Source organism: Mytilus californianus, unplaced genomic scaffold, assembly GCF_021869535.1.
Source record: "Mytilus californianus isolate M0D057914Y unplaced genomic scaffold, xbMytCali1.0.p SCAF_7, whole genome shotgun sequence".
Classification (NCBI taxonomy): Eukaryota; Metazoa; Mollusca; class Bivalvia; order Mytilida; family Mytilidae; genus Mytilus; species Mytilus californianus.
Genome location: NW_026262723.1, coordinates 76,750,603 through 76,763,172, shown reverse-complemented (window position 1 = coordinate 76,763,172; position 12,570 = coordinate 76,750,603). Strand labels below are relative to the sequence as shown.

Sequence of the window (12,570 nt, the reverse complement as noted above, 5' to 3'; positions counted from 1 at the left end):
ATCTAAGTTTATATTCAGTAGGGAGAGGTTTACATTTATTTTTCATGTAAAAATAATTATTTGTTAAGTATGCATGTATGTCTTTATTTCATGTGTCTATATGAATGCAGATCATTGACTAAAAGGATAGATTTTTGTCCCAAGTTAAATATTTTTTATGGACCCCAAATTGGTCCAAAAGTTTGTGTTTGTAGTATGGTATGGTCTTTTGGTAGAAAAAGTCGACTTGTAAAGCTTCATACATGCAGATCTATATTTTACATTCAATTGAATTAGATTCTTGAATTATTCTTGTTGTAAGTCTGAGTACATGTAGCTTTCAGGATCATTTCAGTTGAGTTTACTTATATCTCATATAACATGTACTGCAGGTTAAAAAGGGATTCAACAGAAGCTCTTATTGATTTGCTTACAGTTTTGAACATGTAGGTTTGTGATGCTTCGTGTACTAGTATACTAAACTGTATAAATTTGGTTTTTGTCCCTTATACTGAAAAAGTTTAATCTTATCATTCATATTTTAAGTGTTTATTTATTTATTTCAGAATATCTTTAAGGACTTTGTGCATGAGGCAAATATTAAGCAAAGAAGATCAAAACACCTTAAGTGAGTTTACGTTGAACAGTGTTTAGATGATGATTTTAGAATATATATATATATATGTAATTCTTGTCATTTAAGTTTGATATATATATTGGACATGGAATAGAAATACATAAAACAAAGGTTTTAAGAAAAAATGTAGACTCTTCTTCAAAAGTTAAACAACATCCTTATGTTTTTAAGAGTCTTACTCAGAATGGATAATATGATGTGAGCCTTTTTCAGAATTAAAATTGACTTCAGAGATATTGGAAAACTATATTTCAAATGATAGGCCTAAAATTGATGTATAAAAATATGAGAAAAAAAAGTTAAATAAATACCATTGGTGAAAGAAAAACATTAAAAGAAGTGATATCTTTACCAACCTATAGGCATATTTACACTTTTGAGTATTTAGCTGAATTTTCTCCAAATGACCCTAGATCTAGCTCTGAATAACCTTCTGACATCCTGCAACAATATATGTCAAATTTTTTTTGATTTTGATGCAAAATTTTGTGGGAACTTGTGTGACTTTAAGTAATGGCAGACAAATTTGTAAACAAGTGTAAATACATCTATTTACAGTTAAAATAAAATTTGACCCAAATAATCCCTAAATCATTCATAAGGTGCATTACCATGATTACAGTGTTATGGTCGCATCCTGAGCAGTTCATGTGCCAGGGAGATTTTTAGTTTTAATTATGATGTTGTTTTTATTTCAGGGAATCAACACCAGGATACAAACATATACCACACTTTCATACAGACAGTACTCCTGAACTATGTGATTCCTTTGGAGAAATTATGTTTGTAGGTTATGGCCATGATACTGACAAATCACCAGTGAGTATATTTGTTAGTTTGACTTAAAGTCGTTTGAACCATTGTAATTGACAAATGTCACTATTTTTATCTTACTTGCATCTAAAGTCACCAAAGTTCCTTTCAGAAAGTTAGACATACATTGTAGGTGTTGTCTGTACTTTGTTGTACACCTGTTATATTTTGATTGTTGATCTGAGTGATTTTTGGGGATTTCAATACCAAAACACGAACTTTTATGCTTATACCAGTTAGTTAATCCACAAAATCAGGAAAACAGCTTGTCAGAAATGAGCCAAACTTTTTGAAACTGCTATTTTAATTTTTGATCCTGTTTTCCATATCAAAACATGGACTGCTAGTACATTAATTGGACACGACAGGCAACAACACATGTCGACCTTGGAAGCCCCAACTTTTTTTTCGATTTTATGATGTCGTCAACAGTTGCCAGTGCAAGTCAGGGTTTCTGCTGGCAGTCACTATTTTTGCATTAAGATAAAAATTGTGGCGATCAAAATTTATTATTGGTGAAAGAATTATAACGGTTGGACTTCGTCCATCTTGTTTATTTTTTTTTCTGGTTTTTCAGGATCTTCCCCTGATAAGACAAATCTTGGAATTTACCTTGAACTTGTCACGTGTTACGATTATGACAGAAAATCAAATCAGCTGATTGCATTTATAGCTATAGACAACAATGAACTAATTGATAAACTTGTTGATTGAATTGTTTAATGAAATTGTGTGGTTAACTTGCGTCACATGTCACATAAAGGATTTTTTTTTGATAGAAATAATAGTTTTGAAGAGGATACTTCGCAATCTATTAATTAGTTTTACATCCCAACTATGACTATTAATGATGGTTCAGAAAATAAAACTGTTGTTATGAAGACAAATGTATAAAAGTGAGAAAAATCTCTGACTTTAGTCTGTATCCTTCAACTATAGACTGAAGTTTCCGATGAATTTATTGAAAATGAATCCCGTGTTCCCAGAAGTCGAATATGATGATTTCAAGATTTATATTGCAATTTTACATTACCTTTGAAAATGTAAATGTTTGTTATTATTGAGTGCTTATTAATAACAATGTAGATGAAAAAATAGATATATAGAATTATAAAAGATTGGACAAAAATACTGCAAACTGATTTTTTTTATTTGTTAGGCAAGACAATGAAGGAAATTTTAAACGAAAAAATATATTTATGTTAACTTAGTAGGAAACTATAAACAAAAGTCAGTAATGATTGGTTTGCATCAGTTAATTTCATTTTCATTGAAATTATTATTCTTGACACCAAGTCATGTGCCAGTGTCTAAAATTTCTGCATAATTGAATAATTGAAAGTTTGTGGTTAGTTCCTTTTTCTGGTTCATTCACTCAAAAAACATTTGGTTAAACTGTTCATGTACTGACAGCAAATGTTATTTCCCTTTCTGTGTCTTATTCAAAGTTGTTTAGTCTTTGAAACATTTTTAAGAGTGGGATTTTTTGCCTATTGATAGAGCACTAAGTTACTGACTATAGCTTTTTATGCCCCACCTAGGGGCATTATATTTTTCAGTCTGTGCGTCCGTTCGTCCGTCCGTCCGTCTGTCCCGCTTCAGGTTAAAGTTTTTGGTCAATTTCACGGTCCACTGAACATAGAAAATGATACTGTGCGAGTGGGGCATCCGTGTACTATGAACACATTCTTGTTTTTAAAGTCTTTGGAGTGTTTGTAAGAAAGCAAATTTGTTTGTAATTGTTACCAACTTAAATGTCTTACAGACAACAGTAACTTATTGTTTCCATGTCTATTTCTTCTGATACTTTCCTTGAAAATAAATGTATTTCTTGTAGTAATGATGGAAAAACCCAAGAATTTTTGATGAAAAAAAGAGTGGAAATCCTGTTGCTTATTTGCTTTTTCAATTGATTTATCAATTTATTATCAAACATTTGTACTTAATTTTGTGTTACTTTCAGTACATAAGAGTTTCACCTGACACAAATCCAAATATAATTTATGAACTGATGCTAAACATATGGGAGCTAAGTCATCCTCAGTTGTTAATATCAGTGACAGGTGGTGCTAAAAGGTTTGATCTGAAACCAAGGTTAGCTAATAGATTCAAAAGAGGTCTAATGAAAGCAGCTATTTCAACAGGTAAGATATATTATTTTAGAGCTCAGCTATTTTCATATTGTGAAGAGTGCTCAGGATCTGTAAATATGCTTTTTTTCATAATACATTATACATCAATTATTTCTAAAAACATTTTGTACTTTCAATTCAATCTACATCAAGAATATGGTAAGACTCTGAATTTAGTGAATAGTGTTGCTCCCAATTATAAAAAGTTAAATTTGTATACTTTGGAAAATGGTAAACAAATTATTGATAATGCATGTTTGGGGATTGTCAGTTATCCTGCCAAAAGTCGAAAGTTTTCTCCAAGCATTCCCTCCCCCCCTCCTTAAAAAAAACTGACTGCCACAAAATAGCAAATAGTGCTGAAAGTGGCATTAAACCCCAACATTCAATAAATCAATCATGTTTGAATCACCTAACTGAAAAGGTCATAAGAGATTTTCTCATCACTTATCAGTTTTTCTGTTTAACATTTTCATAAACTCAGATACAGTAAGCAGTAGGTCACCTATGTTTGGAGTAATTTTTTTCTTCAAGATTTTTCAACAAAAAAAATTTTTTGGGGGGATTTTTTTTCTTCATATTTTTGGGGTTTTTTTCCCCCAAAACTTTCTATTTTTACATTGATTATTTCTGATTTATATATAAAAGCAACAAATACTGATATGGCAGGAGATACACAACAAATAGGGTGTGTAAATTATTATATATAACAGATTAACTAAGTATTGTGCAACAGCACAGTATTGCGCAATAGCAAGAACTCTTCAATTGAAAATAAATACAAATCTTTTAATCAATTTCAATGGGATTAAATTTAGTCTTTAATTTTTGGGGGTTCTTACCTTGTATTACTATTTTGAATATTGGGCCTCATTTTTAAATTGGTCTACATTGAGGTCCAAAGGATCCAAAATTAAACTTTGTTTGATTTCATCAAAAACTGAATTATTGCAGCTCTATGATATGCTGAATCTTATTGTGCATTTAGATTTTTTATTTTGGGCCCTGTTTTCAAATTAGTCCATATTAAGGTTTGAAGGGCCCAAAATTAAACTTTGTTTGATTTCAACTAAATTTTTGGTGTTTTTTGATATGCTGAATCTAACCATGTTGTTAGATTTTGGATATCAGACCATACTAGGTAAATTAAATGTCCCATTTCAAATTTTTAAGATCTTTGACCACATTTATTTTGTTTTGTTTTTTATTATTGATAGTGTCAGAAACCTATATTATGTCAAAAACTTGATCACAATCCAAATTCAGACAGTATCAAGCTTGAATATTGTGTCCAAACTTGCCCCAACTGTTCAGTGTTCGACCTATGCGGTCGTATCAGGCTTTCGCTCAGCGAAGCATTTTATTTTAACTTCCATTCCAGGTGCATGGATTGTGACTGGAGGTACAGGTACAGGAGTAATGGAATTTGTAGGGGAGGCTGTAAGGGACCATTTTATTACATTTGGCAAACGTGACAATATTGTAGCACTTGGAGTACCAACCTGGGGAGCTGTGGCTGGCAGTGAGTCCTTAGATGGAGATGATGTAAGAGGAAAGGAATATGTACATTTTTTTGTTATGCCATTTTACCCTCTAAAAAAGAAGAAAAGAAGTCTTTTGTGACAAACGACAGGTGCTCGGGGAATGGACCTGGCTTTTTTTTTTATTATTGATAGTACAGATCAGAGCTAAAGCACATTAAATTAAATGAAAGAAATTTGAATATTAAAAAATTACTGTAACTCTTAATTAAAAAAACAAAAGAAAAGAAGAAAAAAGGGGGTCCATACAATGTGACATACAAGCAGAAGATGAGAATAAAATCACTTTTATCTTTAAAAAGCTGCAAATATTCTCCTAGCAAAGTTTCTTCACTGAAAATTACTTTGATTAAAAAGGAATATGGTTAAACTATGAAATTGTTCATTTTTGATGGAATATCTTAAAGTGTCATTCTTAATATTTGTTTTATTTAAGGATCTAAAAGATGGATTATTTCCTGCAGTATATAACAAACATTTAGTAGAGTCTGCAACTGGAAAGAAAGTACCTTTAGACCATAACCATACCCACTTTATACTGGTGGATGATGGAACAGACTCTAAATTTGGAGGGGAAATAGAATTTCGCTCTAAACTTGAGGGCCATATATCACAACAAGAATGTAACCCAGAATCAGAAACATGTATGTACAAAGAGGTGTTACATATATATGTAAATAATTATTGTTTGCTTTATTTTCACAATACTATGACAACAATTGTCATTCATATGTTGCTTAAGCTTGGAATTTCAAGGATGTGAAAATTTAAAAAAGGTAACATAATAATATTTAGAATAAAGAACCTCTTTTAACAACAAAAGTTATGGGATTGCTGCTGTGGTATTAATTTAAATGCTCCCATGCCTAAAATAAAACAATAGTAAATGCAAACATGTATGATAATGAAAGTGATTAAGAAGTTGAGAATCTTTTGGTTTCTTAAGAAATTTCTAATTTCACTTTCAACACTATGGTTACACTTTGATGTAAAGTCACTTCCTGATATTCCACTTGCCATAAATATTTCTTTTTAATTTATCTTTGTGATGGTTCCTGAAGGACGAAAACTAAGGAATCAAAAAATAAGAATCAGCAATCATAAAAGATTAGTCCTTAGCTTACCTGGTTAAAGAGCCAATGTGAAATTTCTCCATCACTGTTGTCGTAGTGTCTTGACCTAAGGATTTAATTTTTTAATGAAAACACTTAATAGTGTAGTGCCAAATTTATTTTTTTTCTTTATTTATTATAGATATTTATTCCAAGCTGAAATTGGAAGTTTAAACATGCTGATATTTTTATTATATTGTTAATAAATGTAGGTGTATATGTACCAGTAGTAATGATCATTGTTGAAGGAGGTATTAATTCTATGAAGACAGTATGGCAGTCTATAAGAAATGAAGTTCCGGTGTTAGTTTTAGATGGATCAGGCAGAGCTGCTGATTTTATTGCTGAAGGTTATAGACAGACACAAGTGGCATCCTTAAAAAATAGACAGTAAGTTTTGTTTAAGCTGTTTGCAGAAATGAAGTGTTTGAAAATAATGCAGATGCATACCCTATATTCATTAATTTGATAGATAATATCAGATCAGCTTGTTGCAAGTTATTATTATAAACAAATGGAGATGTATCTTAAACCTATATTATAGGACATCAACTTAACTACACTAGTACGTGGACATCTAGAGATCCACATGCAGTTTCCAATAATTGTTAAGCTCTCACAACATATGTCAAGCTCTAAATCTTACTCTTCAACAATATAACATTCATCATGTTCCAGTATCATCAAGATAAATAATTTGCTGAATTAATGTGCATGCTTAATTTTGTCACCTAGTATAGATAGATCAAGGTTTGATACATATGTGTAACATTGTCCACCAGTCTGTAGTAAATAAACACGGAATTGTTTTTATCTGAGTGTGACTTGATTAACTCATGAAGTGTCAGAGTCGTTTTAAAGGAAAACATATTTATGGAAAGCAAACACTATATAAAACAAGTATACAATAACTAAAGCATCAATTTCATATTCTGTTCTCAGATATTCTGAGTGATACTTGAGTATTCAAATACTCATTGATATTCCAAATATATTTATATATTTATGTATTACTTTATCATTCCTGATTTTTTTATTAAATCCTTTTTTAGGACTGAAAAAAGTGCTTTTAGTGCAAATTTTGAAGAAACAATGGCAGTAGTTGCAGAGGAATTATTTGAATGGAGACCCCAAGATTTTTCTAAAAAATCAGCTATTATAAGTGGTGCTATTCGACAATTAAGGGAATGCTTGGAGAAGCGAAACATGGTAAATAAAATTATATTTTGGAAGAAAGAAGCAAAAATTGAGCAAAGTTTAATTATGTTTCAATTGTGTTTTTTCTTTCTTTAACCTGGATCGGGCCAGAGCCTATTCTTATTTTTTTCAGATGATGTTTTTTCCAACAAATGTGGGGAACAATGTCCAATTTTTGTTTCCCCTGCAACAAATGTCGTGGAAAGTGAGACATAGGTATTTCTTTGGTAGCGGCTGTGGAGGATGTGTCAACAATTGTTAAGTTTTCTGCTTTAGTCAGTTTGATAGGAACTAATTGTGATAGATCAATTATGTTTTGTATAAAGTTTCATTACTATCAGTACATATCAGTTTGACAGCTATTTCATGGCCCTCCCCCTCCCCCAAGTCAAGGTCCAGAGGCTTTCAATTGATATGCAATTTTCACTGTCAAGTTTTCTGCTTAAGTTAGTTTGATAGGAACTACTTGTGATAGATCAATGATGTTTTCTATAAAATTATATTACTATCAGAACATATCAGTTTGACAGCTTTTTCGAGGTCCACCCCTCTAGGTCAAGGTCCAGTGACTTTCAATTAAAATAAGCAATTTTAAATGCTAGGTTTTTCTGCTTAAGTCAGTTTGATAGGAACTACTTGTGATAGATCAATGATATGTATAAAGTTGCATTACTATCAGTACAAATCAGTTTGATGACTATTTCGAGGCCTTGTCACTTAGGTTATGTTCAAGCAACTTTGAATTGTTGCAATGTTGTTGTCCATCAGATTGTCTTTTTTAAAATTTTCTGGCAGTAGTCGAGACATATCTCTGTGTCAACAGTTTATTTAAGATGAGGTTCCAAAAAGCTGGTTTATATTGCATTTAATGTGTGTGGCTAGGTTGAAATAACATATCAAATTGTATAAAAAAAAATCATGTCTTGTTTATTCAACCTGCTTTCATTGATTAAGGCCATTTTATTCCTAGCTCAATTTCACCTGTAATGCAAATAAAACAGAAAATCTTGAGGTAAAAAAATAGACTGTACTTAGGAAAGAGATATGCAAGTTATAAATATGTTTAAGTTTCCTAAAACTTTTGTTTTTAAGCTTTTTATGCCCCCGCCGCTAGGCAAAGGGGTCATTAAGTGTTAACCTTGTCCGTCTTGTCTGTCCATCGCATAGTTTGCCTGAACCAAATGTTATAAAACATATACTCAATGCTTATTACCACAAAACACAGATCAAGTCCGAAATTGGGTGGCGTCACTTTTACTGTTCATGAGTTATGCCATTTGTAAACATAAAAATTGCTGAATTTTTCGTTTCCGTTTTTCTAACTTTTATTTGCCTCAACTAAATGTTATGAAACTTATACACAATGCTTATTACCACAAAACACAGATCAAGATTGAAATTGGGTGGTGTCACTTTTACCGTTCTTGAGTTATACCTCTTTATAAATGGAAAAATTGCTGAATTTTATGTTTCCGTTCTCTAACTTAAGTTTGCCTCAACCAAATGTTATGAAACTTATACACAATGCTTATTACTACAAAACTCAGATCAAGTTCGAATTTTGGTGGCGTCAGTTTTACCTTTCTTGAGTTATGTCTCTTTATAACATTATATGCAAGCAGGGGCATCATCTGTGTCCATAGGACACATTCTTCATTTATTTTTCATATATTGTATCAATTGAAAAGTTGAACTGCTGTAATCAAAGACATGGATACTTTTTTTTATCACCAGTTGACATTGCTTGATAGAAGTTGTCAAATTATTGTAATACCAAGTAATTCTTAAAATAGACTAGTTAGTGAAAAATTTGTTTTTAAAGGAGGTGTTAATTAAAAAAAAATATGAAGCTACAATATCTTTTTTTTTGTATTGGGTATATACTGATGACAGAAATAATGCAAGCATACAGTTTAAATGCTGATAGAAGGCTAAATATCTATGTTTTATTTATTTATTTGTGCATGAAGATTGTCTAAATTTTAATAAATAAAATGCATATTTTAAACTTTTAGATTCATATATATGACTTAGAAAATGCTAAAGAGGAAATGGATGAGGCTATCCTTCTGACTTTATTCAAGGGTGAGTTCATGAAAAAGATTGCAGTGAAGATTTTAATGAATTGTTTATCAAACAGTCTTATTTTAGAACATATAGCTCTGACAAGAACATTAACTATCTATTGTCATCCATTCTTATTTAAATTTTGACTAGTATTTTTCTCATACCATAATATGTATGTTTTCACAAAAAATGTACAATAAAACATATTTGTTGTTTTAAATTGTACTGTCAAATTTCTGGTATTTTTTATATCTTGCAACCTAACTTTAGAAAAAAAATGATAATGGTTGAGGATAAGATGAAATTATCCATGCTCTGAAAAAAAAAAACCTAAAAAAAATCAAAATAGTTAGCAAATTATGATATTTAAAGGCATTCAATACAGTTTCAAGGGAGTTTACTCTTGGAGCAGCATTAAGTGCTCAATTTCCCTCAAAAGTCACTTTCAGTGGGACATCATGCATGTGGTTTTCCATAATAAAAAAAAACATGCTTGAAAAATATTTAGTATAAACGATGCTCCAATTTATGTTTCTCACACACGTCAACTTCTACACTCTTAAGATTAGTGCCTTTGCTTCTAACAATTTGGGTATATACACATGGGATAAAAGTCTATTGAAAGCATAAGAAATTAAACACATATTGCTGATTCTGTGTTCCCTGTCTTGAAGCTTCTGTGAAGTATTTAACAATGAAGTCAATAGAATATCATACAGTGAGCAATCTCAAGACGACTGACTCTTTAGTGTTAACATAATGCATGCCAATTATCATTTTTATTATACGACCGCAAAAAATTTTTGCGGTCGTATATTGGTATGACGTTGGCGTCGTCCTGGTCGTCGTTGTCGTCGTAGTTGTCCGGCGTCGTCGTTGTCGTCCGAAGACACATTGGTTTTTACACTCTAACTTTAGTTAAAGTGAATGGATCTCTTTGAAATTTTACCATAAGGTTAAATACCACAAAAGGAAGGGTGGGATTGATTTTGGGGGTTATGGTACCAACAGTTAAGGAATTGAGGGCCAAAAAGGGGCCAAAAATAAGCATTTTCTAGTTTCCAGACAATAACTCTGGAACGGTGTATGGATCGCTCTGAAATTATACTACAAGTTTCCATACCACAAAGGGATGGTTAGGATTTGCTTTGGGGGATTATGGCTCAAACCGTTTAGGAATTAGGGGCAAAAAAGGGGGAAAAACAAGGTTGTCCTGGTTAATGGACAAATACTTTAGTACAAAACATAATTTAAAGCAGTGTAAGGGAGATAAATCAAATACATCATTGAAATTACCTCCCTTACACTGCTTTTAAATTATGTATAAAGTAATGGTTAATGAACAATTAAGATAATTTAAAACAGTGTAAGGGAGGTAATCCAAATACAACGTTTTGGTTACTTCCCTTACACTGCTTTTAAATTATGTTTAAAGAAATGCATATTTATAAAGGAAGACCAGTAAAAATATCTGCAAATGTTGCATCTTTTTTTTTTACAAAAAAATCCATATGAAAGATTTGACACTATATTTTAAATTCTATTATAAAATAGATTAAGTTAGCACTATGGTAAATTTAAATGGGTAATTATGGTTGCAAACTCCATTGGAAATTTGAATTGAGGTTATGACCATATCTTGAGGGAAAGAATTTTTTGGGGGAAAAAAGGGGGGGGGGGTAAAAAGAAATTGTGGGGGGTCAATTTTTTCTCATTTCAGATTTCAGAAATTAACAGAATTATTCTTCAGATATTATTTTTTTTCAAATTTCAAATATTGAAAAATTTCAAGAAGTAATCTTTAATTGCACAGTATGGCACATTAGATTTGTAAAATCTTTGACCACATTTATTCATTTGTTATGCCGAATCTAACCGTGTATTTAGATTTTTAATTTTGGGTCCAGTTTTCAAATTGGTCTACATTAAAGGTCCAAAGGGTCCAAAATTAAACTTTGTTTGATTTTAACAAAAATTGAATATATGGGGTTCTTTGATATGCTGAATCTAAACATGTATTTAGATTTTTGATTTTTGGCCCAGTTTTCAAGTTGGTCCAAATTGGGGTCCAAAATTAAACTTTGTTTGATTTCAACAAAAATTGAATATATGGGGTTCTTTGATATGCTGAATCTAACCATGTATTTAGATTTTTTATTTGTGGACCCCGCTATCAAATTGGTTCATATTGATGTCAAAAGGGTCCAAAATTAAACTTCGTTTGATTTCATCAAAAATTGAATTATTGGGGTTCTTTGATATGCCAAATCTAACCGTGTATTTAGATTTTTAATTTTGGGTCCTGTATTTTAAATTGGTCTACATTAAGGTCCAAAGGGTCCAAAATTAAACTTAGTTTGATTTTAACTAAAATTGAATTCTTTGATATGCTGAATCTAAACATGTGTTTAGATTTTTGATTATGGGCCCAGTTTTCAAGTTGGTCCAAGTTGGGGTCCAAAATTAAACTTTGTTTGATTTCAACAAAAATTGAATATATGGGGTTCTTTGATATGCTGAATCTAAACATGAATATAGATTTTAGATTTTTGGCCCAGTTTTCAAGTTGGTCCAAATTGGGGTCCAAAATTAAACTTTGTTTGATTTCAACAAAAATTGAATATATGGGGTTCTTTGATATGCTGAATCTAACCATGTATTTTGATTTTGGACATTGGACCATAATAGGTAAATTTAAAAAATTCAAGTTCTTAGACCACATTCTTTCTGTGTCAGAAACCTATGCTGTGTCAAATATTTAATCACAATGCAAATTCAGAGCTGTATCAAGCTTGAATTTTGTGTCCATACTTGCCCCAACTGTTCATGGTTCGACCTCTGCGGTCGTATCAAGCTGTGCCCAGCGAAGCATTTTATTATCATTCATCTCTGATAGAATTTTGAATTGCATCTAATTTTCTGACAGCTTGTTAGTCTGATGGACACAAAAAATAATTTTACTGTCTTGTAACAGGTTAAACATTTTGTTTAATGGAGTTTACCATGGAGTTGTCACATGTTATGTTCGTTAAATTATAATGTTTGGCCAATTTGGACTACTGTCTAGTCATGAGATTTTCCCTTTTGGAAAT

The 12,570-nt window shown here is 31.2% G+C and overlaps 1 protein-coding gene across 4 annotated transcripts in view; it reads left to right on the top strand.

Moving 5' to 3' along the window:
* Positions 1 to 12,570, top strand: part of LOC127709020 (transient receptor potential cation channel subfamily M member-like 2) — a 66,660-nt gene that overhangs the window by 7,524 nt on the left and 46,566 nt on the right. For all 4 annotated transcript variants that reach the window (XM_052214289.1, XM_052214291.1, XM_052214288.1 and 1 more), the window contains exons 3-10: positions 546 to 607; positions 1,315 to 1,435; positions 3,393 to 3,573; positions 4,943 to 5,106; positions 5,539 to 5,746; positions 6,427 to 6,604; positions 7,267 to 7,423; positions 9,427 to 9,496. In XM_052214289.1, coding sequence (XP_052070249.1) covers positions 546 to 607; positions 1,315 to 1,435; positions 3,393 to 3,573; positions 4,943 to 5,106; positions 5,539 to 5,746; positions 6,427 to 6,604; positions 7,267 to 7,423; positions 9,427 to 9,496 — 1,141 coding nt within the window. The remainder of the gene's footprint in view (positions 1 to 545; positions 608 to 1,314; positions 1,436 to 3,392; positions 3,574 to 4,942; positions 5,107 to 5,538; positions 5,747 to 6,426; positions 6,605 to 7,266; positions 7,424 to 9,426; positions 9,497 to 12,570) is intronic.